The following is a 26,619-nucleotide window of genomic DNA, read 5'->3' on the forward strand; positions in this document are numbered from 1 at the left end:
ATTTCTAGTATTTTCGCGAAAAATTTAATTTGAATAGGTTACGCAAAGGTTGCGTTTCATGAATACATTTTATTTCCAAAAACTGCAAACAATATGATTTTGGATTCCAATATTTTATTCATACTGAGAATTATTGTTTTAATATATTTATACACAGCAGGTAGGTATTTATTGCGTAGATCATACAGGTACCAAAAATGTAGAAAAATATTTTAAATGTAAGCGCAAAGGCGTCATTATTCAATGTAAATTTGACTTCAAATTTTAGTTGATAAGCAAGGACTTTCTCGAATTTAACGCGTTGAATACTCCCATTGTATTTACGAAGGGTCATATTTCATAATTATAATTTGTTCCTGACGACCAATTAAAAATGAAATGAATACGGGTGTTCGGATATTAATGGATTTGTTCATTTATTTTTGTGATTGAGTGTATGAGGTTTGTTATATATATATAAATGTTAATAATTCGATTTTTTTAAAACCTGATAATGTATTACAAAAACATATTGTATTTCACTCAATTACAAATATTAATGTTTTTTTTATCTACGTTTTCTAATTTGTGTATCTAGGTATTTGTCAAAATTAAAATAAGTATTCTCTCTGTTTACTTTATGCGACTTAAATTATAAAAATAAAATATCTAGTAGGTAGATTATAAGGAATTTTACAATACATACTGGTAATTATTTTTCGTCGAGGGCATTGATCATTCTACACTCCAATCAACCAAGCAGGCACTATGCTATAGAATAGCTAGGGAAAAAAATAGATAGGCTATATTTTTTGCTTACCGTAAGATATAAAAATATCTCATTCAATATCAAAAGCACTTGCCTACAGCATATCTCTTTTTCATTTAATTTCACTATATTTACATCTTAAATTGCAGATCGTATGAAAAATACCCATGAGAATCTAAAATTCAAGTGATAATTCAGCAGTACGTGGCATTTGGTCAGTGGAAGCTCTGTAAGCTCGTCACGTGAACGCTGTCATCTTTCTTAAGTCGTGTGACCCGTTTCAGTGCAGAATAGCTTTACAAAAGGAATCCCGTTGATAATACCGAATGCAGTATGCTAGTGTTAGTACACATTGTAAGGTGAATAGAATAGTTCTTAGAACACGTTTCCATTTTGTGCCTAATTAATGCAGCAATTTCGTGTTATTAATAACTATGAATTTCCCTTGAATTTCATTTGATGGTCTTGTAGATAGTCCAAATTTGTTAAAATATGGTTCATCATGTGTGTGTGTGTGTGTGTGTGTGTTTGTGTATTATAAAATAGAGGGATAGGGTAATTAAAACAAACGTTATACCATATTTAAATTTTTATTACAATCAAAGTTTACACCTTTACAGCGAGATTTCAATATTAGACTTAGATTTTTACGTAATATAATTAATAAATGTGACTATTAACCGTGAACACATCGCACTAAATAGTTTCCAACAGATTTATTAAACTTTATATTCTCAGATTAAATTTATTTTTAAGTTTCCTAATTATTGCTGATAAAACACGTGATTACACAGACACACAAATAGATTGAATACATTATACATGTAACACACAGATAAACATCGATTTATAAGCTTCCACAACAATGATTAACAGTGAATATACGATAAATATATAACAATAAAGAGTATATAACTATATAATCTTAACACTAATTGATATGCAATGTAAGGTCCATGATATTAATTTACTTGTGGCATTTGTTTTATAATATTTACGATTTTTTCTTCAAAATGTTTAAGTCTTAATCGTCAAAATATGTTTATTTTTAAAATAACTACAGCTTTCATATATCGCAATTTTCTCTTTTTATTAGAAAACAAGTTGAAGCCTCTACGTAAAGAAAATTAAAAATACAAATATAATAGATTACAATCATCAATATTTTATATTAATAAAATTTGACTACTTTAAGATAAGGATAATTATAAATATAAGTATAGAAACATCGAATTATTCTATATGAAATCGAATTACATATAAAGTATATTTTAACTTACGTCAGATTAACAAATAAAGCGCCAGTACGGAATAAGAGACAATAATTTATCGACGTTACATAAATGATGGAACTATTAAGATATCATCGTTGTTTTCAGTTTGTTTTCTTTTCCTTTAAAACTGGTAATAGAGTTCTAAATATATTTCTGCAATCGATTTAGGTTTCAGTTACGAGCTACATTGCTGATCTTAATCTCGTGTTAACTTCGACATGCATTCCATCATTTAGTACGATAAAATTTTCCCACAATAATAGCAGACATGAAACACGACATCTAGATATCGAAAAATCCAATATTGAAGAATACATTAAACACTTATAGAGAAAAGTACCGCCCAAGACGGCGTCGTAATTCTTAATTATCAGGTTTCTTTGACTCTGACCAACACTACGCGTGTTCTCTTAATTCTACGTGCCTAATGATCTCCAATGGTGCATTACTAGTATAAACATCAATACGAAATATACGATCAATTTATTATTCTACTGGTATAATAGATTTATATGGTAAAATGTGTAAACGCCTGTCAAAAGAATACAAAACGGGTATTCAATCTCGCGTCTAACAGGCATCGCACATTTTGTACAACAATGTTTGTATGAAACACTGAAGTTTGAATTTTGCGAGATATTTTTAAAACGGTTTCGCGTTCGCGTATAACCAATCGAAATAGGTATATTTTACCAAAATTTTCATTTCATACTAAGCTTATCAATCCAATTGTAATATTTGTATACATAATATAATAATTTATATAATATTAATATTAAATTTCAGACTAAGGGATATGTTTTAGGTTACGTTTTTTATCACTTGGATTTTCACTTATAAAGGGTGCAATCATTGTTAAATTAATTTTGTCAACAGTGTATACCAATAAGGTTCTTGCACGTGAAACGTGTTTCTACAATAATTTTTACCACGCTTGCCAAGATTGCAATCGAAATTAATAGTAAAAAATGAGTTTTAGAACAAAATTTTAAAGAGGTCATGCAAAATAAAGCAATTTAGTATTTTCACGAAAACTGCAGCATGCGCTTTGTTTGCAGTCACATTTATTAATTTACTATGAAATATCAATAAACCTACAGCTTAAAATAAATATAGCAATACGAGTTATCCTACTAAACTAATAAATTCATAAGCCTAAAACCTCAAGTAAAATGCATTCATTTTCAAGCTTCAGAGGTATTAAAAGCTCAAACATAATAAAAATAAACAAATATTAACTTAAAGTAAAACTTAACATGCAAGTAATGTACTCAATAAAAAATAAACTATCCACACTCATCGACTTATATGATTTGTTATATTCATTTTAACAATTGCAGTTCTCAACAATACTTTTACATGGACTAGTGAATATCTTGGTAATGTGAAATTAATGGTACTTTTACATGTCGAGCATAATTGAAAATAGTATACTAATGCTACTCAATTTAAAATTATCAACAGCAATTATAATTTATATAGAAAATTTATCTAACACTTATCTACATAAAACTAAACTACATCAAATCGAACATTTAGGGGCTCAGTAACAATAATAATCTTTCGAGCAATAAAACTAACTAAATTTATTAAACAAGAGGTAGTAATTCAAAGGAGATATTTTAATACTTAAAGATTAATAATAACCAGAACGTTCTGAGTGGTCGTAGCCAGAAACTCTCAGAGAACGACATTTTTCATAAAATTACAGGAAAATACATAAATTCCCACAAAAACATCTGCTCCTTTCGTTCCCTGTAGTCCTCGTATCAAATTCAGGCTACGACCTTAACGCCCGGAATCTTAATAGATTTAGAGAATTATACGATACCATAGTAGTCAACATGGTAAATGCACAAAAGCTTAAAATACGTGTACAATATTAAAGTTAGGGGTAAACGATAAAAAATATTAGAAGATTTATATTTGGGTATCGATAAAGATTAAACGAAACGCATATAGCTCATGGCATCACAATTCTCGACTACGTCTTAAATCCCGCTTAGAAAACGCTCCTCAAACGGAGCCGACGCTTTGCCTTCATTACTCTAAAGTAAGGCATTCCATACGAAGGTACCTAGTTTAAAAATACGTGTATCACACTCGCAAAAACATCTTATCACAAATTGCCATCCCAAAATACTACGTTTCAGCCCAAAATTGATATGTATATGTTTATTGCACAAATTCATCGCGCTGGAGACGAGACGAGCGAAGAGTTCGCGTCGAGCTATCCGGCCACAGCTGGCTCGAGTTGATTCTTCGGACCTAAATGAAGGAATAGACTTAAGGGAATAGACTTACTAGAGTCCTCTGGCGGCGAGGAGGATGAGGTTGAGGGCGAAAATGGGGCAGGTGTTGGAGGCTGTGGAGGGCCCGTAGCCGGGTTTCCGCTTGCAGCTCATCTTCTCGAGCGGCATCTTGGCGACGCTGTACTCGCGGTGCTCACTGACCATAGTGCAGACGGTGCGCTTCTTCTGCATCATCTCGTCGTCGCGGTCGCGCAGGCTCGCCAGCCACGCCTCGTACCACGCCAGGTCGCACTCGCAGATTAGAGGATTGTCTAGAAAATGCGTAAGTTGTTATACAACGAAATGTCGAATGTCTTTAAATTAAGAGAAGGATTTTTGACGTGACAACGTCTTATAATTCGATAGCGCCGGCTGCACGCATGAAAAAACATGACTCATGCGGCGTTACCTCGCTCTGAGGCGTTCCATATGCTAGAAGTGCAAGCGAGAGCGCGGAACGAGCGACAAAGAAGCACAATCGGACGTTGTCACGTTCAACTATCGTCAGTAAACCGACTTTACAGACAACCAATTTGTTTTTTAAGGAAATTTCTTTTGGCGCGTTGAGAGTAAAATATCAAGGTCGCGTAATGGCAATACCGTCACGTCATGGACGATTTTGGTATCTCTGAATCTTGCCAAAGAAGTTTCACATCTGACACGTGTCAGATGCACGTGCACACACGCTTTTTTTGGAAATAAAAAGTAATGTAAAAAATATTGAATTATCATATTATGTGTTTCAAATCTTAAACTGAAATATCCACTATTTATTTAAAATATTGATATCGTTTAAACTCCTGACTACGAAATATTGCAATGCTCGTGGTTTAATAGAGACAATTGATATTCCTGTTTGATTCCATGCCCGAAATATTTAGCGTATAACGAAACCAAAATTAGAAACAAGAAGCACATGTTGTGTTTAATTTGGGCTAGCTATTAAGTTATTATTCTATGATTTGGGTTTTATAAATGTTGAAACAGAAAATTATTCCCAGATGAAATACACTACTGCAGTAAGAAATTTTATCAAACAAATAGTTTTGAGTGTAGTACGCTGCCATGTTCCCGAATCGACACTCAATTTCACTGAAAATTTTCCACTTCGTTTCTATATTGCACTCGTATTTTCCTTCAGATGCAGAATTTCAAATACTTTCGTTGTTTAATCAAATGAGAAAAGTTTCGTAAAGAATTTCAGACTCTATTTCGTTTTTACTGCATACTGTTCCAAAAGTAAATTGCATTAGAAGTTAATTTAACTTGTGAAAGTCTTAAAAATAAATTGTGTTAACAAATTTAAATTCTCTATAGAAAAGTCGCATAAATAATTTGTTTTAAAAAGACTTGAAGCGTGGTTTTACCCGCAGTGCTTCGCTCCAATTGATCTAAACGAGATGATATAATATAGCCTTCCTCGATAAATGGGCTATCTATCACCGAAATAATTTTTCAAATCGGACCAGTAGTTCCAGAGATTAGCGCGTTCAAGCATACAAACTCTTCATTTTTTATAATATTAGTATAGATTTTCTAGAATTCTTACCCATAATATCTACAACACGGAGAGTGTCAAGTATGGGCTCCATTATCTCTTCAGGAATATGTTGTAGCTTGTTGTTTTGCAAATTCAACGTTTCCAAGGAATTCAAATTATCGAAGCCCATCGTCGGCAATTGGTGAATCCTGTAAAAATATATGAGTATGAGACTTGAGTTTATTAAAACAAGACTTATTGATTGATTATATTTCCGTCTTATAAAAAAATATATATATATATATATATATATATATATTAATCAATCGATATCATTTTTTCATTTGGTAAAATGAATTGCCTTTATCAAACGAAACTTTCATAATTATACTGTTACTCGTAATTGTTATTTCTTATGTTATGTTGTTAATCTTCAAACAAACAACAATCTTTACAAAAACCTCAAAACAACAACCCCAAACAAATTGAAACGATTTTACCCAACAATATAAAAACGTTCTAAGCGTTACAGTTATTGATTTTTCACATAATTTGTCTCAATTAACGAAGCTACAACGCCGCAGGTCCCAGGCGACATTAACAAAAGACGCTTGTACTGAATCGGGCCAAATTAATCAAACACGGACGTCCCAACGCCCCACAACAGAATTAATCTTGTCTAAGATAGCAGCTATAAATATCTTAATACTGTCAAGGCCGTTAGGATCACGAATAATGGGATAATCATTTTTACTAGCTTCTTTTATTTTACTATTAAGGCAATTCGTGGAAATTTGTACTCATTTTTGATCTTACCTATAAATTGCGATTCAACATGATCATCAGGAATAAGTTCTGTCTAACGCAATCAAGACCATTTTTGTGTTGCCATAATATATCAATTTAATTTATTTTAATTATTAATCTGTTACTAATTAATATTTTCAAGATCACTTGGTAAATTAAAAATATAATTTATCATAAAAAATAACTATCATAGATATACGGAAAGATTTAAATACAGTAATTAGGTGAACACGCAGCAAAATTCAGGTCCCCATCTCATAAATATGAACGTAAACGGCCTAAATAAACGTGAACATATTGAATAATTAAATTGAGTTTGGGATTCCTTTATGGCTTATTTTCAACTAAAATTTGAAAAACACGTTTTAAGTATTCATTTGGTTGGGGTCTGTAATTATTCGTTGTAAATGCTGCTTTTTACCCGTCTTTAATTATTATAAGTTTTGCCATTAGACATACTGGCGAAGCTTGTGTTTTCTGGTAGTTAAGTAAAACAAATTATGCCATTTTATATAGGAACCTATAGTAATCATATTTTTTTGATTATCATTTTATTGGAAAAGAAAAGATGGGATACAAATATTTTATATATCAATGGCAAGAATGAGCTCTAATAAATAATATTTCATTTTAGACTCTAGTAATATAATTATTGATTCGTCTCTTCTGTGTTATCGAAACTATGTTTATAAAATTGTGTAGCTTTAATATTTAATTGAATTTCAAATTTACAACGTGGTTTATTTCCATAAATAGGTGTCGGAAACAAGTCGATGGCAGATTTTATATACCGTACTTATACTGAAACTAACTTAAAGGACTATTTGAATTTATTTTAATAGTATAAAAATGAAGAAAGTTCAGGAATAGAAATACACGCATGTACCTACCTATTGTATGTGTCTGATAACGAATTGTACTATTATATTGAGTTATTATTCAAATTTTTTTTTTTTTTTTTTTTTTTTATTATTATATCTGCGATCAGTCGCTAGACTATAAGCGGATATGTTGAAGGCGCGTATGGTAGGAAGGATGCTGCTCCCATTGGAGTCCACCCTTTATTTTATCGGGCTTGGTAGCCGGCAGTGTTGACTAGTCAAAAATGTCTCGTCGCTTTTTGAGTCGACGCACGTTTTCAGGTTCAAGCAGTTTTGTAGCAAGTGGGTTTGGATGTTTTCCCAATCGCACTTTGTATGAAAAATGTTGCGTACATATTTCCTCTTTGATGGTTGGTATATTCAATAGAGTGTGGACCTCTTCTGTTCTGATGAACCAGGGAGCACCTGATAATTGCTTGAGAATATAGTTTTGAACTCGTTGCATTATCATTATATTAGAGTTACAGCTTGCACCCCAAAGTTGCAGTCCGTATGTCCATATTGGTTTAAGAACTGTTTTATAAATGAGGAGTTTGTTGTTCATGGACAATTTTGAGTTTCGACCTAGAAGCCAGTGGAGTCCTCTGTATTTTAAATTTATTTCGTCCCTTTTTTTTTTTAATGTGTTCTTTCCAGGTAAGCCGACGATCTAGATGCATGCCCAAGTACTTGACAGTATCACAGTGGGGAAGTTGAGTACCGTTTAGTGTTACAGGAGCACAGTTATCTTTGCGAAGAGTAAAGGTCACGTGTACTGATTTAGTGACACTGGCAGTAATTTTCCATTTTTTCATCCAGGATTCTATTTCATTCAGTGCCTTTTGTAGATTTTGGGATGCTTGCATCGGACATTTGTGTGATGCAAGTAACGCTGTATCGTCTGCAAACGTCGCAACTACTACATCTGAGTTTCTTGGAATATCGGATGTGTATAGGGTGTACAAAACTGGTCCGAGTACTGATCCCTGTGGTACTCCAGCAAGGATATTGTAGAAGCCTGATGTACATTCGTTTTCTGTTACTTGAAATATTCTATTGGATATATAAGATGCCAAAACTCCATAGAAGGTATGTGGTAATAAATTTTTGATTTTGTACAATAGACCTTTATGCCAAACTTTGTCAAAAGCCTGCTGTATGTCAAGAAATGCAGATGAACAATATTCTTTCTTTTCAAAGGACTTTCTTATGCTTCTACAAACTCTGTGGACCTGTTCCAATGTGGCATGTTCACTACGGAATCCAAATTGATGGTCAGGGATAATTGATTTTTGTTTAAGGATGTCATTAAGTCTATGGAGCAGAGATTTCTCGAATAATTTAGATGTAGTTGGCAGAAGACTGATCGGTCGGTATGAGGTTAATTCATGAGCAGGCTTCCCAGGTTTAAGTATCATTATGACCTGCGAGACTTTCCATAAATCAGGAAAGTGCCCTATTCGCAGTATAGCATTAAATAATGAGGTAAGAAATACTATTCCCTTTCGTGGCAATTCCTTCAGGACCTTTCCATCAATGAGGTCAAACCCTGGTGCTTTGTTACCGTCCATGATTGTAATGTTCCTACGGATTTCTTTAGGAGTTACTAGTTTTAGAGGAAGATCGAGTTGGTAGTCCTGCATGAGAACTGAATCAATATACGTTTCATCATCGTCATATTCTGTTCAGTTTGACTGGAAAACTTGACTAAGATGATTTGCGAAAGCTGTAGCTTTGTCTTGCGGGGATTTAGCCCAGTTCCCGCCTTGAGTTCGAATTGGTGGTTTGTGATGAAGTGGCCGGTCAAAGTTTTTGCATGCCTTCCAAAGTGAGTAATTTGTGGCTTTGGTGTTTGTTAGATTTTCCAGATAAGCTTGCATCGATGCATCATTGGCTTCGGATAAAAGAGCTTTCAGGTCCTTGGCGGCTTTATTCAGTTTCTTTTTATCGTTTGGGTGTCTACTTGTATGCCATACTCGCCTCAGTCTCCTTTTTTCTAATATTTTTGTTTTTATGGATTCTGAGATAAGCTTGTCCTGAGGTAGGCGGTTCGGTAAGTTGGGGGTACATGTCCAGCAGCATTCCTGTATTGTTGTGGTAAAAATTCTTGTAGCTTCATCTATATCTGTCTCAGTCTTCAGGGGTATTTTCAGATCAAGCCTATCGTTAACCAGTTTGTGGAACCTTTTCCAATTAGTGCGTGTATTATAAAGTTTTATACTTTTTGAAACTTTAATAGCATTTATGCCAATGGTTAGTATAACTGGGACATGATTCGAGTCAACGTCCAGGCATGTTTGTATGTGATGGAATAGGCTTGATAAACCCTTCATTATAAAAAAGTCAATAACATCAGGCAATCTTTTCGAATCACTTGGCCAGTTGGTAGGATCTGATGTAGAGATGGTTCCTAACATATTTTTGTCAATACTCTTCTTGAGTTCTCTCCCCCTAGTGTTAGTGAGTCTTGAAGCCCAATGAACATTTTTTGCATTCCAGTCCCCGCCGGCAATAAATCGAGTGCCAAGTGTGTTAAAAAATTCATTGTACTGTTCATCTGTTATTTTGTGCTTAGGAGGACTGTAAACAGCAGACACATTAAAATTTCCAATTTTATCCTCAATCGAGATGGTGGCTGCTTGCAAGTGGGCTGTTCTGTATTTAGGTTGGGCATGATGTTTGATGTTGGACTTGACTATAACAGCAGCACCGGCGTGAGCAGTACCATCTGGGTGGTTAGTTGCATATACATCATAATTACTTATTCTAAAAGTGCTATTATTATTGAAATGTGTTTCAGCCACAAGAAGTATGTCAATTTGGTGTGAGTGCAATAGAAGTTCAACTTCATGTTTTTTTGGAGACAGACCGTCTGGGTTCCAAGTTGCTATTTTGAGTGACGTCATTTTGATATTTTGGACACGAGGGTAGTAATCAGGTTGATTAGTGTGCTCATTTGTTGGAGTATAAGATCAAATTTTTCTGCTTGTCTGAGTAGCATGTCTTCAATGGTTTTGTTTGTTGGTGGAATTATAGGATCATTGTTTTTATTACCTCGTAGTACATCAGAATATCTCATGTTTTTGTTGCTATTAGTATTTTGTGTGAAATTATCTTTACTATTTAGCAGTGGGTTTTGAGTGTTAGAGTTTTGTATTGTTTTATTTGTTTCTCTATTTATAAGATGTGAGCGGTTCTTTTCTTTTCTTTCTAGAATTTCTCTGTACACTTCACAACCCTTATAATTTGCTGGATGTGCACCAAGACACAAAGCACATTTTGCTGGTGTAGTACGATCAGTCTTTGGGCAATCTGCCGTTCTATGAGATTGTGCACATTTAACACAGCGATAGGGCCTCATACAATAATTCTTAGAGTGGCCATATTGCTGGCATCTTTGACATTGTACAATAGTGTTTCGTTTCCGGGGATCTTCTATAGTGACTGCTTGGTGATAGATAAATTTGATATTTTTTACAGCTGTATTGTTCGAATTCTGTTTTAGGTTAGCAAAGAATGTTGAAGTTGGTTTCTTGTCTGGCCCGTATTTGGCATTAATTATTTCTCCAATAACTACATTTCCAGTTTCCTCGATGGCTTCTTTAATAATTGTGATGGGTGTAGTATGGTGAAGGTTTTTGATGACGATTCTACAGGGGCGTTCATCTTTGCTATTAAATGTGTGTCCAATTAAACCTTTTTCTCTGACAATAGATACTGTTTTCTTATAAGAATCTATAGTTTGGCAATTAATGCGTAATTGGTTTTGGTTAACGATTTTGTAAGTAAAGTCTTCTTTGCTAATGGTGTTTTCTAATAGTTCAGTAAGCTTATTGACATCTTTGATACCATATAATATTATTGGAGGTGGTTTTGTTACTTTCTTGATGGGTTCACTATTTTTACTCAAATCATCTTCCCTTTGGTCAACGGGAAGACCACAGTACTGGTTGTGAATTGATATTCTTTCTGGAGATGGAGAGGATGTTTTTTTCCGCTTGGCATTTCTTAGGGAAGGGACTCGTTGCCAAGTAGGAGGAATAGTGTCTTGGGTTAAATCAGAACTGGACTGAGTTTGGGTGTTTTCAATTTCAGATGTTGATATGCTTCTAGGTTTTGACATGAATAAGCTTGGGTGAAACGCTTGTTGTACAGATTTTTTGTTGCTTTGTTTACAAGCAGTGGTTTTATTAGGTGATTTCTCATTATTCCTTGGCATTAGCTGAGTTTCAGTTTCATTTGAAATATTTATTTATTTATTTATTTATTTATTCAAAAGACACACACTAACATTACAGTTTCCCAATACGATAGTGGTTTTACATTTAATTGGTTACATTGAAATTATAAATATTTAACATACAAATAAAGACATTATCACTTTTTATAGCATATTACAAATAAAGCTACTCGCGTGAATTCATCCCAAGTGCAACAAAATATATCCGTTTTAATTGCTATTTCATTGAGTGAACGAAGTGCACGCGTCATAGGTGCCTGACCTAGCAAGTTGGTGCGAGCGGACGGCACCAGCAGCAGCGGAGGCCGGCGCCGGCGCCCCACATATCCATCTGGTACATACAAATACATTTTACCCAGAATATCCGCGTTATGTATCTTACCTCTAAAAATCCTGAACAGGTACGAGATTAACGCCAGGTCCCTTCTAACCCTCAGCTCGTTATATCCCACCATGCCCAAAACGAATAAAGTCGGATACATAAGCGGATAGAAAGGATAAACCCCATATAATCTCATGTAAAGGAAACGAGTGAATTTATTTTGTATGCGCTCTAGCATAAGATTATATTTAATTTCATGCGGGCCCCAAATAAAGGAATTATATTCCAACTGGCTTCTTACTAGAGTATTGTATAAATTAATAATAGCTCTAATATTCGAAAAATTTCGAGACATCCGCAATATAAACCCTAAGTTCTTAAAAGCTTTCTTACAAATATTAGTTATATGCTTACTATAACTCAAGTCAGCACTGAGATTAACGCCAAGATCTTTAACTTCAGTTACCCTCGAAATCTGTGCCCCGTCAAGGTGGTAATTATATTTTGTTTGGTTTTGAGTACTTTTAGAGAAAGTAATTATCATGCATTTTGCGGTGTTGAACAGTAATAAATTATTTTTACTCCAGTCTACAACTCTATCAATATCGCTCTGTAGTTTCTCACAATCACTTATATCTTTTATTACCATTGATAGTTTAAGATCATCAGCGAAAAGCAAGCACTTTGCATAATGAACTACCTTTGGAAGATCATTTATCATCAAAATAAACTCCAAGGGGCCCAAATTGCTGCCCTGAACTACACCAGATCTGGTAAAATACGGATTTGATGCATGTCCAGCATAATTTACGTATTGCTGCCTATCTGTCATGTAATTGGCCATAAAGTTTAACAGATGCGGAGTGAATCCAAATTCTGCTAACTTTTTTATCAGCACATCATTGTCGACCAGGTCGAATGCTTTTTTGAAGTCAAAGTAGGCCGCATCGACTTGTCCGCCACCGTCGACTACGGGTATAATATCCGCCATATAGCTTAGTAGATTGCTAGCAGTGTTACGTTGGGGTCTAAAGCCATGTTGAGCGTCTGACAAGTGAGATCGCACCTGTGTAAATATGCTTTTTTGCACCACAGACTCGAAAACCTTCGCTGGTGAGGGCAATATTGCAACAGGCCTATACTCATCCAATACAAGTTGGGGAGTTTTCATTATAATTACTCATTTTTTTTCAATGATCAAACTAGTAGCATGTTTATATTCATTAATCATTATTTACTTATATATAGTATTATGCTATTAATTTTTTTTTATTTTTTTTTTATTATTTATTATTTTTAAAAGTTAATGATATTTATATTCTATTATTATTTATTTAGGTAGTAGCAACACAGGTAATATTGTCTATGGATTGTCATGACATGTCAATGTCATGTCATCTTCACTTGACAATAGAAATGTAAGGTTTAGTTGAGGGTAGTCTGTAGTTTGCAAAAAGTTTTAAGTGTCACTATAGAGTTTTAGCACTAGTTTTTTTTACGAAAAACACAACACTTTCACTGGATAACAATCACACATGAACTTCAGGTTATATTTTCCACTTTTTTCACTTTTTAACGACATAAACTAGAATATTTCCCGTAGTAACGATTTTATCTTCACGAGAGTATGTTTTCGTGGTTATGACAGTTGACAGAAGTGATATGAATTATTATTCAAATAATAGTTTTATTACAATCCGCCCCGGCTTCGCCCGTCGTACGTGTTTACGTTTTCTCTACATAAGAACCATCCTCGTACTTCAAGGAATATAAAAGAAAGAATTATCGAAATCGGTTCAGCCGTTCTCGAGTTATGCGCTTATCAACACATTTTGCGATTCATTTTTATATATAAGATGTTTCGTATAGAATACTCATTAGCATTAACAGTAATCACAGCATGACATTAATCACACTTGTTAGCCATATCTGTGCATTCTAGCATCAATTATAATTAGTTAACCATGTTAGTCCAATAGCACTTCATCTAGCTAATTCACTAGCATCTAGTTATCATATATTATTACGTTTTCGTCATTACTGCCACAGTAAATAAAGTAAAAACACAATAATTTTTGAATACATTTTATTCAAATGAAGATATTGTATGATAAATCAAATTTGAAAGGAAGATCCAAGATTTAAATCGCGCATTTAAAAGCCATAAATTATCATACTTCTAAAACAATACATAACCAAATGCTCGTGATTTGTTAGCTCGATTATTACAATTGAGGATTATCAACATTATAAATGACCCAAGTCTTACCCCGAAAGTTCTTACGCCAAGCTCTACTTATAAAGTTATAACCCGCTATAAAAAGCCTAAAACGGTGAAATATAACCTTCCACTTAAATATTCGAGCAAACAGATACCAAGTTTTTGGTATTTGATGTTCTATGACGTTTTTTCTTTATTATCAAAGTTTATTAACCTTTTGCAATACATATTAGCGTCATTATAAAAACCAAAGGAATATTTTTATTAACTAAAACACTTCAAGTAGCAAAGGAAAGTCACCGAACTTTATACAACGATGAACGAACGCAGATTTGATTAAAAAAAGACCACTTATAGTTTTTTTTAATTGTTCATCGACCTTATGACTAAAACTGTATCTAAGTAGAATCTAGTACACGACAGACTAAAATAAATATTAAATATGTCTGTATTGGATAATTACAACAGAAATTATAATAAATAGCTCTGATAAAAATTAGTAGGTTGGATGTCGTAGCCGATGCAGCGGGCGTAGCGCTTCCAACGATTTATCGTGTAGACTGTAGACGGTTGTAGCTCAAGCGTAGTATTGCAAATCCTTACATAAGTACGTATTTTTTTTCATTATAATACTTACATATTCTTCTGCAAATTCAGGAACGTTATAGAATCTCCGTAGCCAGTGAACGCGTCTTCGTTAATGTATGTGATATTGTTGGAGCGTAGGTCGAGATGTCGTAGCCGATGCAGCGGGCGTAGCGCTTCAGATGGTATTTCGTGTAGACGGTTGTCGCCCAGGCGTAGGTATTGCAAGTTTTCTGTAGTAATCAATAGTTATTTTTATATTTGTTACATAAATGATTCTATAAATGTCACATATATCAATTAAGGTAATAATGATATAGACCTTCCAATATTTACATAATTTTGATTTTCAACTTTTCACTGATTAACAAAAACCTGATGTCATAATTACCCAAAAATATGCGCAAAAGAGAATATCAATTCGGAAGATTTTTAAATCATGAACCACGACAAAGAAGATTTAATTATAAGTAAATTTATAACCGACTTACCCTCAAGGCCGACGAAAGCCTTTTCATCAATGCGCTGTATTAGATTGCCTTCAAGTTCCAATGAATTGAGGAAATTTAAGTGAGAAAATACCTGAGATGGTACTTCTCTCAATTGATTATGAGCTAGTCCCAGTGAATCAAGACTCCTCAAACCTAGTAAATAAAATATTAATTTAACAAAACAAATATAAACGACACACATAATATTTGGAATGTTATTTTAACTAAATACATATCAGTTACACGTGTCCTAAACAACACTCGAATCTGATAATTAAACCGACCTAATTAACCTTCATACAATCAACGACAACAAATATAACATGTTAATCAACGGAGGAAAACCTGCAAAACATTATACAATTAACTTTGATTGTAAGCGTGATAACAACACGTCGAAACAACATGCAATATATCAAATAATAAAAATATTATGTATCTGTACGTTGTACTCTATAATATTAACATAAATTCGAGAATTCATTTATCATACGAAACGAAAAAGAATAACACTCTTAAGTTTTTATTTGATCGAAATAAGAGTACTGAATAAAACAAGACGGGATATCGAGATACAAAGGAAATGTTATTACATTACCCGCGAAATCTCCTTCCGAAATGGAAGTAATGCGATTCTCTTGCATCTCGAGTTTCTTCAAATTCTCGAGTAAGGCTAGAGCCTTCTGCGGCACCGCGGTTAGTTCGTTGCCGCCCAAGTTCAGACGCTTCAGCTTCCTGGGAACCATTTATCATATAAGCGCACACACTGATGTTCCGTTTTAATTGTGTTTGTGTTATGCAAATTACTTTTTGTTTTTATTGTATTAGTATATACGGAAGTTGTAGTTTGATATACCGTTGAAAATATAAAGATAAGATTGAATAGATATAATCATCGAATTTGCATATTCCTAACATAATAATGTACGAGAACGATTTTCCTTTGATAAAGAAAAATTATCCAGTTCAAGAAAAAAGTTGTTATTATAAGCAAGAAAAATGTGATTATTTTATTAATATAACTATTTTTCTTTAAAACCATTGTATTGATTACATATTCTTAAGCAGTGAACATGATATATATTCGTATTACAGTAGACTATCGTATAAAAAAGGTAAGCTTACGGTTTCGCTTTGTTTCTCAGTGTTACATTAAGAATCACCCTGGATAAGGTAAAGATAAGCTCATTTTTTCCTAATTTATTCAACGTAAACGGGATCTGAATACATAAAAAGTAATGAGCTGAAAAGCTAAAAGAATGCTTTTAGCTCGACTAACACCATCGCTATAATGGTGCCATCATTTATGATTAAAGATCCAACAATAATAATGTACTTTGTCCTTATTTTCAATAGAATATAAATGCAACCTTATTTTATTAGCAGTGTGAAAGACATAATTTGTATTAGATACATCATCATACACTAGTTTTAATATCCGATTTCATATACTCAATTAAACAATATTCAAACTGTATAAAAACATATTACTAGACTATAAATAATAAATATGTACTCACTTTTCTAAGCCTTTAAAAGCTTCCCCGTCAACCACCGATATTTTGTTTTCATACAAGGTTAAAATTTCCAAAGTGTCGAGTCCCAAAAATGCCTTGTTATGTACCGCAGTTACCTGAACAAACAAATTTGAATAGGTTTTAAATTTGAAGCCACAAGACCCCTGGGTATTTGTTTAAATACAAGCGAAATAAAAGCTGAGTTAATATATGGTTTTGATATTTGAAACTTCGCAAACATTACATTAAATTTTTTATGATTTTGTTATTAAAGTTCTTCGATTACGATTACCAATTTTACTAATGTACCGTTGGGCGTAATATAATTTTTAGTGTTGTTAATGTGAACTAAACATGAACATTTTGATAATTGTACTCTTATTTATTCGTACTGAACTAACACTAACTATGTTAATTAAATTAAGTTTTATTTTTCAGACAAACAGCTTGAAAAATATTAATGAATTTATTAATATGGCTCACCCCTGTCCTTTTTTATTAAAATACTATATTTTCCTAGCTAGCAAGACAGATTCGCTTATTAAATACCATATTTGTGAGCTCAATAAAGATTTTATTTTGCTTTCGCCTATACTAAACTGAACAAAATGACAAAGAATCGAAGTTCAGATAATTCTTAGAAATGCCAATTATTATTGATGTTCATGTACAAGAACGTTCACTTCCACAGAATACTAACTTCATTAGTGAAGTTTGAGAGGAAATTGCTTCTTTATTATTTGTGGACGCTTTACCGAAATACAAATTACGTGGGTGTTGTTAAATGGAAGTTTGTAACAGGATAGCTTTTAAATGTATTTTCCGATGCGATAATTTAAATTAATAAGCGTGAATTTGTTGTATTATTAGACTTTGAATAATGGAAATATAATTTACGGATAAAATTACTCATTTTAACTTTTGTACTACAAATACTAAGAAAGATAAATTGTATTAATGTAATGATCTAGATTCTAGACTCAAGGTATAAATGTAGTCATGAAAAACCGGATTTATATTATTTTCAAGTCACGGCCACAGTGCTATTATTTATAAATAATGTACATAGATATTTATACTAACACAATATGTATTCCATTTCCTCACCTTATTATGATTCATGTTGAGAATAAGCAGATGGTTTAGATGCGTGAAGGACGAGGTCGGAATGGTCGCAAGTTTGTTCTGAGACACATCGAGCTGCGTTAACTTGTTGCCTGAAATAATCCAATATATTCAATTTGTGAAGAAACATCTTTTATTACATTGTTCAGAATAATAATTGTTTATTAAAAAAAGTAAACTCGTAAAAGTCAGGTCATTCGCGCGCAAAATTTTACGGGTTCTCGCGCTACAGATTACATATTGATGAAGCGTTCTTAATTTAAAATTGAAATTAAAAAGATAACTATTCGAATGAGTTTACATTTAAGGAGGTCTTACTATAATGATATAAAATAAATGAATTATGTAGAAGAGAAGTAAGAAAATGTTAATTCAAATGAAATAATATGTTAAACTCGGGTTAAGCTTACCAATAGAACTCAAAGATGAATCCTCGATAACAGCTAGGCTACTATTATGTACCGTCAAGTGCCGAATATCCAAGCCAAGGAATATGTATGAAGGAAGCTTGGCCAAATTGTTATGACGCAGTTTCAGGTAGAAAATTATCATTGGCTTAGAACGAAGTGTATTCATTGCCTGGAACAAGAAATTCCATATTAATATTGTAACCACACACAGGCACAACCGTACCCAGTCTACCCTACTGTTATTGTATATCTTAATAGTATAATCATCAACTAAATTTAAATTAAACTAACATTACTTGTATTATAAAAAGATTCCTACGAAGTACTCTTACAATATACAATATGCATTGTATCATTAATTATACAACATCACGGCTTTGAGTAACAAGCCTCTTTGTCCTATATAGGCTCATAGCTGGTAATCACTTAACAACAAGATTGTATAATGTGAATCTTGAATCAGGAATGTAATTAAATGAAAACATAGTCTCTGAGATATATACGTTTTTGTATGTTGTAAGAAATTTGAAGGAGGAATCTAAACTTGTAGTATTTCACTGATTGAATCAATCCATAGATGTTATTTTATTTTATTTTTATTTATGGTGACGATTTTCAGTCCAATTTTTATACGGAGATGGTACCCAGATTTTCGGTGATTCAAATTTTTTTATTGTCTACCTGATTTAAATTAAATTCTCATAAATTTCACAAAAATCATTTCTTCGACGTGGTATTACATACCTTATTTGTTTATATTATATAAAATTCATTTTAACAGAACGCTTTCTAAACATAAAGGTATGTACTAAAAACTACACACTAACCTTCTGTATATGCTGCTGCTCAGTGAACTCGCACAGTATATCCAGACCGTTCTTCTTCACAGTGCAAGTGCAGGGTGTGATCGTGTTGGGTGCTGGGCACTGCTGAGCGCCTTGCTGGTGAGCTGGCCGCGCGAGCAGCACCACGCAACAGAATATCAACCAACGGGGCATCATTTTGAGTCTGTGGTAATGTTTGATATTAGAGGGAGTTCTGTATGTGTGTAATACGGGTTGTAAGTTGGTTGGAAGTTAAAATTCCGTTACGCTTTCTCAAAAAAAAGTAATTAATGTCTCAACGAATTAATTTGTGATCCAATCAAAAAACAACCACTTATTTGAATGATTTGGAAATTTATATAATGGGAAAAATGGATGAAACGTAGCAAACAGTTTTATAAAATCGATTGACTCATAAGCATTCTATCCATATACATAAAAATTCTGCTTAGCTTAAACTTGTACCTGTACTTTATTTCCCAAAACTATAACTTTTTGCTGATATCTATTCAGAAGTTATTATTATATTCATAAAGGTACACAGAAAGGATTGGCACTATTGGGAATTGTCACCGTACAATAAATAAGTGTTAGTTCAAATATCTTTTTAAAGTTTAAAAGATTACAAAACGTTTTCACAATTTTCCGAAATCTATTAGGCGCGGGTCAAACACAAGCGGCGCGGGCGCGGGCGTGCCATAAGCGCACCTCTTGAATCTGTTTTGCACCACGTCCTTCTTATACATTTTGTATGAAAGAATTTTGGAAAGGCGACGAGGCGGCACGCCACGGTTGCGCCGCGGGCGTACCGCAGGCGTACCGCAGGCGCGCTTCCCCCATCGCATCCAAATAGAGGTCAATTCACGGTCATACACAATCAAAAACAAATCGGGTGGTAGGAGACGGTAGCCTGTCAGTCAAAAATGTGTTCTCTCTGTGTGGAATTATATAGAGCTGCTATTACATACCCTTCTTCGTTTTATTTTTAAAGGTGAATTGAATTAATCGATGAAATGATTTACACAGGTGATGGCAGTAGGGAAAGTGAAAATGAAGAAGAGCATAATGAAAGTTCCCATGTATTTACAATGTCAGAAATAAAGATAATCCTGATTTTGATTGTGTTTTTTATTTATTTGTAATTGTAATAATATTGTGGAATGATCAGTACTGTAAATACTTTTGAACTGCGATTTTAATGATAAGATTTATATGGTTTAAATGTAAACCTGTGTTTGAAAACCATATTTTATCTATACTAATATTATAAAGAGGAAAGGTTTGTATGTATGTATGGTTTTCACGCATAAACTACTGGACCGATTTTGATGACATTTGGCACAGATAATCTTTAGACCCTGAGAAAGAACATAGGCTACCTTTTATTGCGAAATATGTACCACGGGCGAAGCCGGGGCGGACCGCTAGTACAATATAAATTTTGTGTTATTTTAACCTTCTTTTCTTCCATCATTACACCAGTACTACTTTAAAATTACTTTAAAAGTACTATAAAATTTTCCAAGTAAATTCCAACATTTCCAACAAAGATATATTTGCAATCGTGGGGTTATCCTCGCTATTTACTTACAAGGAATTATCAAAACAAAATCGTTACTTTCAAATTAATGTTAAACTCTTTTAGCACAAAAAACATAATTTTACTAAATTATGCATGAAGAAAATGCATTTAACCACTCTATATAAATATCATTTTCGGACGCCAACAGCGCGCCCGATGCGCGCCGGCAGGCGCGCCGGCAGCGCGCCCGAGGCGCGCCGCGCCGCTTGTATATGTCCCGCGCCTTACATAAACAAATTTATGTTATTTTATTTATCAAAAGAAAATCTCATGCACAAACAATTCAATCATTTCAAAATCCATTTCGTTGAAACGAAATAGGTAATGCAACTGAATATACTTTTAAAATAATATAAATTTCCATATCTGGCAGCGATTGAAATGAAAAACGCGTACATATAGATACATTAATTTGACGCATAAATCCACATTAGAGGAAATTGAATCGGGTTGAGAGACGAGAGCAAACGTGTTCTAAATTTTAATATCGACTTTATTACATTTACATATTTAACCGGCTATACGTACCGTTTGATGAAAACGCAATTTGAAAAATTTCCATCACTTTTCTCTGTCACAGATTGTTTATATGTAACACTATAGTCACATTCAATTTAGCGCCTCTTATTAATTAAAGCCCTTTGACTAATCCAGATTAACATTGGCTTTAAGGCTTATCATTATTTATTTATAGCATTCAACAGTTTAATTGTGATTAGTCCAGAGTTATTTCATGAATTAATTACTAATCACAAAGTTACTCTGTGAACATTATCAACGCGAATGCCCTTAAAGTTGATCCCAGGGCAATCGTAAAATCCGTTTAGTACCGACTCTTCTAAGAAATACAAAAGCTATTTACTCCATACACGTTGAACTGAATATACTTATTCAAACGTAGACCGAAAACCTAAAATTTACATAATACTAGGTTTAGACCCTTTGGATAAAAAGGTCGGATGTTTATCGCAATTCTATGGAAGTAGTCGAGGCCTTGTCTCAAGGTCCGGAGCTTCCGCTTTCTTCTTTCGGACTTGTTCAGCGGAGTTATCACTACGTTTATAGATAATTCGTTACCATAGTATTTATTTTTATTTCTATCACAGGTATTCTGTCTTTTAAGAATCGATACAAACTATACATTTATCGCCATATTATTTCCAATAGTGTTTTGAAATTTTAATTTTATAAAAATATGACATAAGTGTTATTTCTGAACGAAAAACCTCATACTTTCAAGTACATTAATCTTGTAAGAGGCCCTTCAAGTTAAAAGGCCTGTTCCATGTAAATTAGGTATCTTTACCGAGTCACATTCCCCGCGAGCTAAAAGCATGGTACGTAACGACACCGATAAATTACAACAAGGTGGAACACACACATAATAATCATTTGCTTACGTGAGTGTGCGTGTTAGGTCGGCGAATGAGAATGGCGTGAGGGGTGCGCCACAGTCATGGGGCACTAGGTCATGTTAGTTGAGATTCACCTGCCACCCTGAAACAATGATTTCATTAAGATTTCGGACAATTAGCGCCTATGTTATTCGTTTTTAACATTTTTATCAAGAAGTATTGAACTTAAACTTGAACCCAAAAGATGCAGATAAATCTATTGTTATATAAAACAAGTAACCTTCATTAAATTAATTGCTATATTATAATCTTGACCTAATAAATGAAATGCACTTTTACCACGCTTCAGTTTTCTCACTCAATTATGACGTTTTAATTAAAATATATTGTATTCTTATACAATATCCTTGGAAGCTCTCTGGGCGATAAAAATGTTTCTATATTATTTTTAAAATTTCTCATAAATCACATACTTAATTATGTAATAAAACATCACAATAAGTTTTTACAATACAAAAACAAGTCTATTTTACTTTAACTGTATATAAATTTAAACTATTATTTTTCCTCTACATCAAAAACGTAATTCATCTTGCAAAAAATAATTTTCATGTTATGAAAGGAAAAAATTGAATAGCGTTTTATAAATGGAAGGCCTTAGAGAATTCATCGACGAATTTTGGCAAACTCGCTTGATAATAAACTTGATATCGAAAATGTTTAAATTTTCCTGTAAGAGTGTTTCATTTTCAAACGATAACCGAAGTCTTAATGATTTTACGATTATGATAATGTCAATGTGTGTCATGTAAGAACAGTTAATTTCTCATTTGGGAGTTCTAGTTAATATCTCGCTATTATTTTGCAAATCTGGGAGGCTTTTCTTATTACGCCCGACCCAAAACATTGAAACAAAGAGTGACTTGAATATATTATATTGAAGTACTCAATCTGTGTAGACAATGGGTGGCTGTAATTCTAAGGACTGGTAAATCCTATTCGGCATTATATGAAATTATATGAGTTTTTGAATAACCATGGCTTATGGTGTATACTTTATAACAGTAGTTATAATAGTAGTTTATAGCAGTAGTTTAGTAACATAATATTGGGTATTAATACGTATGTTATTATACATTTTATACATAAGTACCTAAATACTTCCTTTTCGTGTGCTACAAGCGTTTCTTCAATATAGTCTAGAACCAAAATTGTTCAGTTATAAGTTCTACTTAGCCTTAAAACCTTATCATTTATTTTCCGTATACAAATTTACATATTCACAACCTATTTTTTCATCGTCTTCGCCGTTGAATTTATTTTCAGCTAAAAAACTTTAACGTACGAATAAAGGAATACTATTTATTTCACCCAGACCGAACTCAACGTTAAAAAGACGTTTACCGTAGTACCCTTTTTTAAATAAATATTACAATTGGATAAATCAAATAACAAGAGTTTCGTAGTTATCTGTTTTAAAGCAATATTATTGATGATAGAAAAGTACTGCATTGTTGTACTCTTCGGTGATATTGAACGACATGAAAAATTACTTTGCCCATTATTTACCAAAGTATCATTCATTTTTAAGCATATCGTTTTCTTTTCTATATAAGTAACTAAGTATGTGAGCATTCATTTTGATAATTTATTTATATTATATAATATTTTTGTAAACCTATTATTTGAATTGCAAATAATAATGTATGTCTCGACAGCCTGTTATTTTGTTCGCAATTTACTCTGTAACTTTTGTTAAACCGTTCAATTTAAATCAATAAAATATGAATGGTGCACAGATAAATGCTGGATGGACCAATTTGTAATTGGATTAATTGAACTCTCTGAATAATCTGTACTACAGCAACAATGAAAATGACAAAAAATTCGTGGTTAAATTCGATGAAAAAAATACATAAAAACAGGCAATATTATGTAGCTTTTTTTCAAATCAAGCTTCCAGAAACAATATGTTTTTTTTTTTTTCGTCCACACCATGAAAGCTGTCCCGAATTAATTTACCACAGTGTAATGTTCTTATAATTTATTTGTATACTTTACGCATACGAATCCACACTAATTACCTTTACACACCAATTAGTACGTAGCAAATCGGGTCACAAATGCAACAAACACAGATTCACAAACAGGAACTTCCGCGTGCACTCTGTGACAAAACACATGCCGTTAAAACGCTAATATTGGCTAGCTTATCGACATAACAGTGTTATTCCTACGCAGATCCACACTAACTGCGGCCCCTCGGTTACATCTATTATCATTTGATAGTTCATCTCCGTTCGGCCGGTGTATTGTGAGCGAACGTGTGAGGATCGCTTTAAGTGCCCGACCACTCGTTGCGGTCACCGCGAGTCGCTGAACTCACAGTTTCGCTTATCAATTAGGTACCTACTTATTATCTTTTATTTTAAACGAAAAAACGTAGTCAATCTTTCGGTAGCAGAGGAGAGATCAATCTGAATTCATTTTGTGTTACGTTATCGTTTCTTTGCTAATGAATGATTGATGATTTAATATGATTTTCTTTTCGCTATTTGTAAGAAAATCAATCATACATTTATTAAACGTATAAAAGGGAGTAAATTACAATGTATTGTAATCGCGGCATCGCACTATGAAATTCCTTCTATTACAACTACGAGCTACGCGATGATAAAATGGCAAGTCATAAAACATAACATAGAGAACTATAATGGAGCTTATAACCAGACAATTTCGTCATATATTTTACAACTGTTCATATCCTTTTACAGTGGTAACTTTTAGGTAATACAATTTTCTAACATTTTAGTTATTGTATTAAACTACCTGTATATTCCTATCCGCAAATATGTTACACAATATATGTACCTAATCTTTTAAGTAAAAGCTCTAATTGTAGAAGTCACGTGATTTCGCTGACACAATCATCGTAATATGCGCATGTTATTGCGTGATATATTATCCAATCAAACATTCGTGCTCCAATCTTGATACAGCCCTAAAACAATATAGTTTAATATATACTATTTTATAAAACAAACTTAGTTTGGATGATTAAATTGTAATTATGTAGGTCAACTGTGTTAACTTTAATTTTGTTGATTTAATTCAATACATATAGTAGAGTTGTTGTCTATACGTATTATTCTTAATATTATTTATTCCTTTGTTAGTGATTGGCCACACACGTATTTTTTCTTTATACAATCGTTATGTTACTAGTTAGAACGCTTAAAAATCCCTAATTATGTCTCAATCAAAAGAAACAAATCTTTCGAACAACCAACAAAAATAATTTTACCTGTTCCTAATAAAATTATGTATACAAAAATAATGTATTCTATTCCTATTGATCACTTCTTTATATTTACGACTATCTATTTATACATGCAACGAGAGGGAAGCGAAATATTTGCTACGGTTCCGAAATCCCTCTAGTCCCTCGGGCTCGGAACCCCAAAAATACTAAATTACATCCTGCTCTATCTATGTAAAATATTATAATATCTACACTACGTAGACTTATATGCATATTATTTATTAAAAATATGTTTTTTTTTTAATACATAAAGATATTGTTTTAATTCACCGACATTGAGCTATAAATTCCAATTCGAAAGAGGTGATAACGAATTTAATTTGCATTTAGCACTCTTACTATGTTTTTATTCTAGGTCTGTTTTGGTAACCTCACCTGTCTGGTGGTTAGGGTTGGGCTGGCAATTAACATTATAAAATAATACAATTCTATCAATCATTATAACTAACACACATCTTGGCACTATCCAGAACTAATCATACAAAAAACCCGAAATTTCATCACACAATGCCACCTAAATATACTTGAACAAGGCTTAAAAGCCTTAGCGGGTACGAAGCTGCAAAGTTGTATTGGATAATTTTAGAGGCGGAGGAAGAGTATCGATCGAGGTGGTACGTGATACGGCTGGCTCACGTCACGCCACGGGTCACGTGATTATCCCTAGAGTTAACCAAATATACAACCGTGGAGACGCTCTGGCCTGGGCCATATGCTTCGTGAATTATTGTATGAACATTGGGAATATGCGGGTAAGGTTGCTATTTATAGACTTCTGTAATTCACGGTGCTAATATTGTCGGACATTAAATTAAATACGTATTCATTACGATTTTGTTAAGATAGGGAGAATGTATGTTTGTCTTATTTAAAATGTAGATATCAATATTTTTTAAGAAAAAAAATAATTAATTGACATGATAAGTAATTTTAATACAAATTTCAAAAATGGAGGTACGTAGTTATTTATGCTCATTAAAATATGATGACTCAAAACGTACGATTATTTTATATCCGCATTATTCATATTATATTCAAGCATGTCAAGTTGTTCGAGTTCGCAACCACAGTTGTGGAATATTATTGCGCGATTTTACTTTCCGAGAAACATGTTTTCCATAGATATAAAACAAACATTTATGAATTTTCAGTATGAGACATTTGT

At 33.0% G+C, this 26,619-nt stretch overlaps 1 protein-coding gene across 1 annotated transcript; it reads right to left on the minus strand.

Annotated features, from left to right (window-relative positions):
- Positions 1-1,329: 1,329 nt before the first annotated feature.
- Positions 1,330-24,330, minus strand: LOC149906041 (uncharacterized). The gene is made up of 11 exons (XM_090105711.1): positions 24,217-24,330; positions 22,178-22,274; positions 19,199-19,379; positions 18,372-18,540; positions 17,944-18,053; positions 16,840-16,952; positions 15,918-16,054; positions 15,320-15,472; positions 14,881-15,061; positions 5,863-6,002; positions 1,330-4,585 (listed from the first exon to the last, which is right to left on the minus strand). The coding sequence occupies exons 3-11, from the start codon at positions 19,370-19,372 to the stop codon at positions 4,326-4,328; spliced, it is 1,437 nt and encodes a 478-aa protein (XP_089961837.1). The 5' UTR covers positions 19,373-19,379; positions 22,178-22,274; positions 24,217-24,330; the 3' UTR covers positions 1,330-4,325.
- Between the last annotated feature and the right edge of the window lie 2,289 nt (positions 24,331-26,619).

This window comes from Colias eurytheme, chromosome 9, assembly GCF_061535395.1.
Source record: "Colias eurytheme isolate Ceu_HAF_F1 chromosome 9, ilColEury1 Martin Lab GWU primary, whole genome shotgun sequence".
Classification (NCBI taxonomy): Eukaryota; Metazoa; Arthropoda; class Insecta; order Lepidoptera; family Pieridae; genus Colias; species Colias eurytheme.

Excerpts from the sequence above, each read along its gene's own strand:
- LOC149906041 (XM_090105711.1), bottom strand. The coding sequence starts at position 19,372 with ATGATGCCCCGTTGGTTGATATTCTGTTGCGTGGTGCTGCTCGCGCGG. Across the intron at positions 15,062-15,319 it reads GGCTTTCGTCGGCCTTGAGG|AAAACTTGCAATACCTACGC; the intron begins GTAAGTCGGTTA and ends TGATTACTACAG. Across the intron at positions 6,003-14,880 it reads CTGAATTTGCAGAAGAATAT|GATTCACCAATTGCCGACGA; the intron begins GTAAGTATTATA and ends ATATTTTTACAG.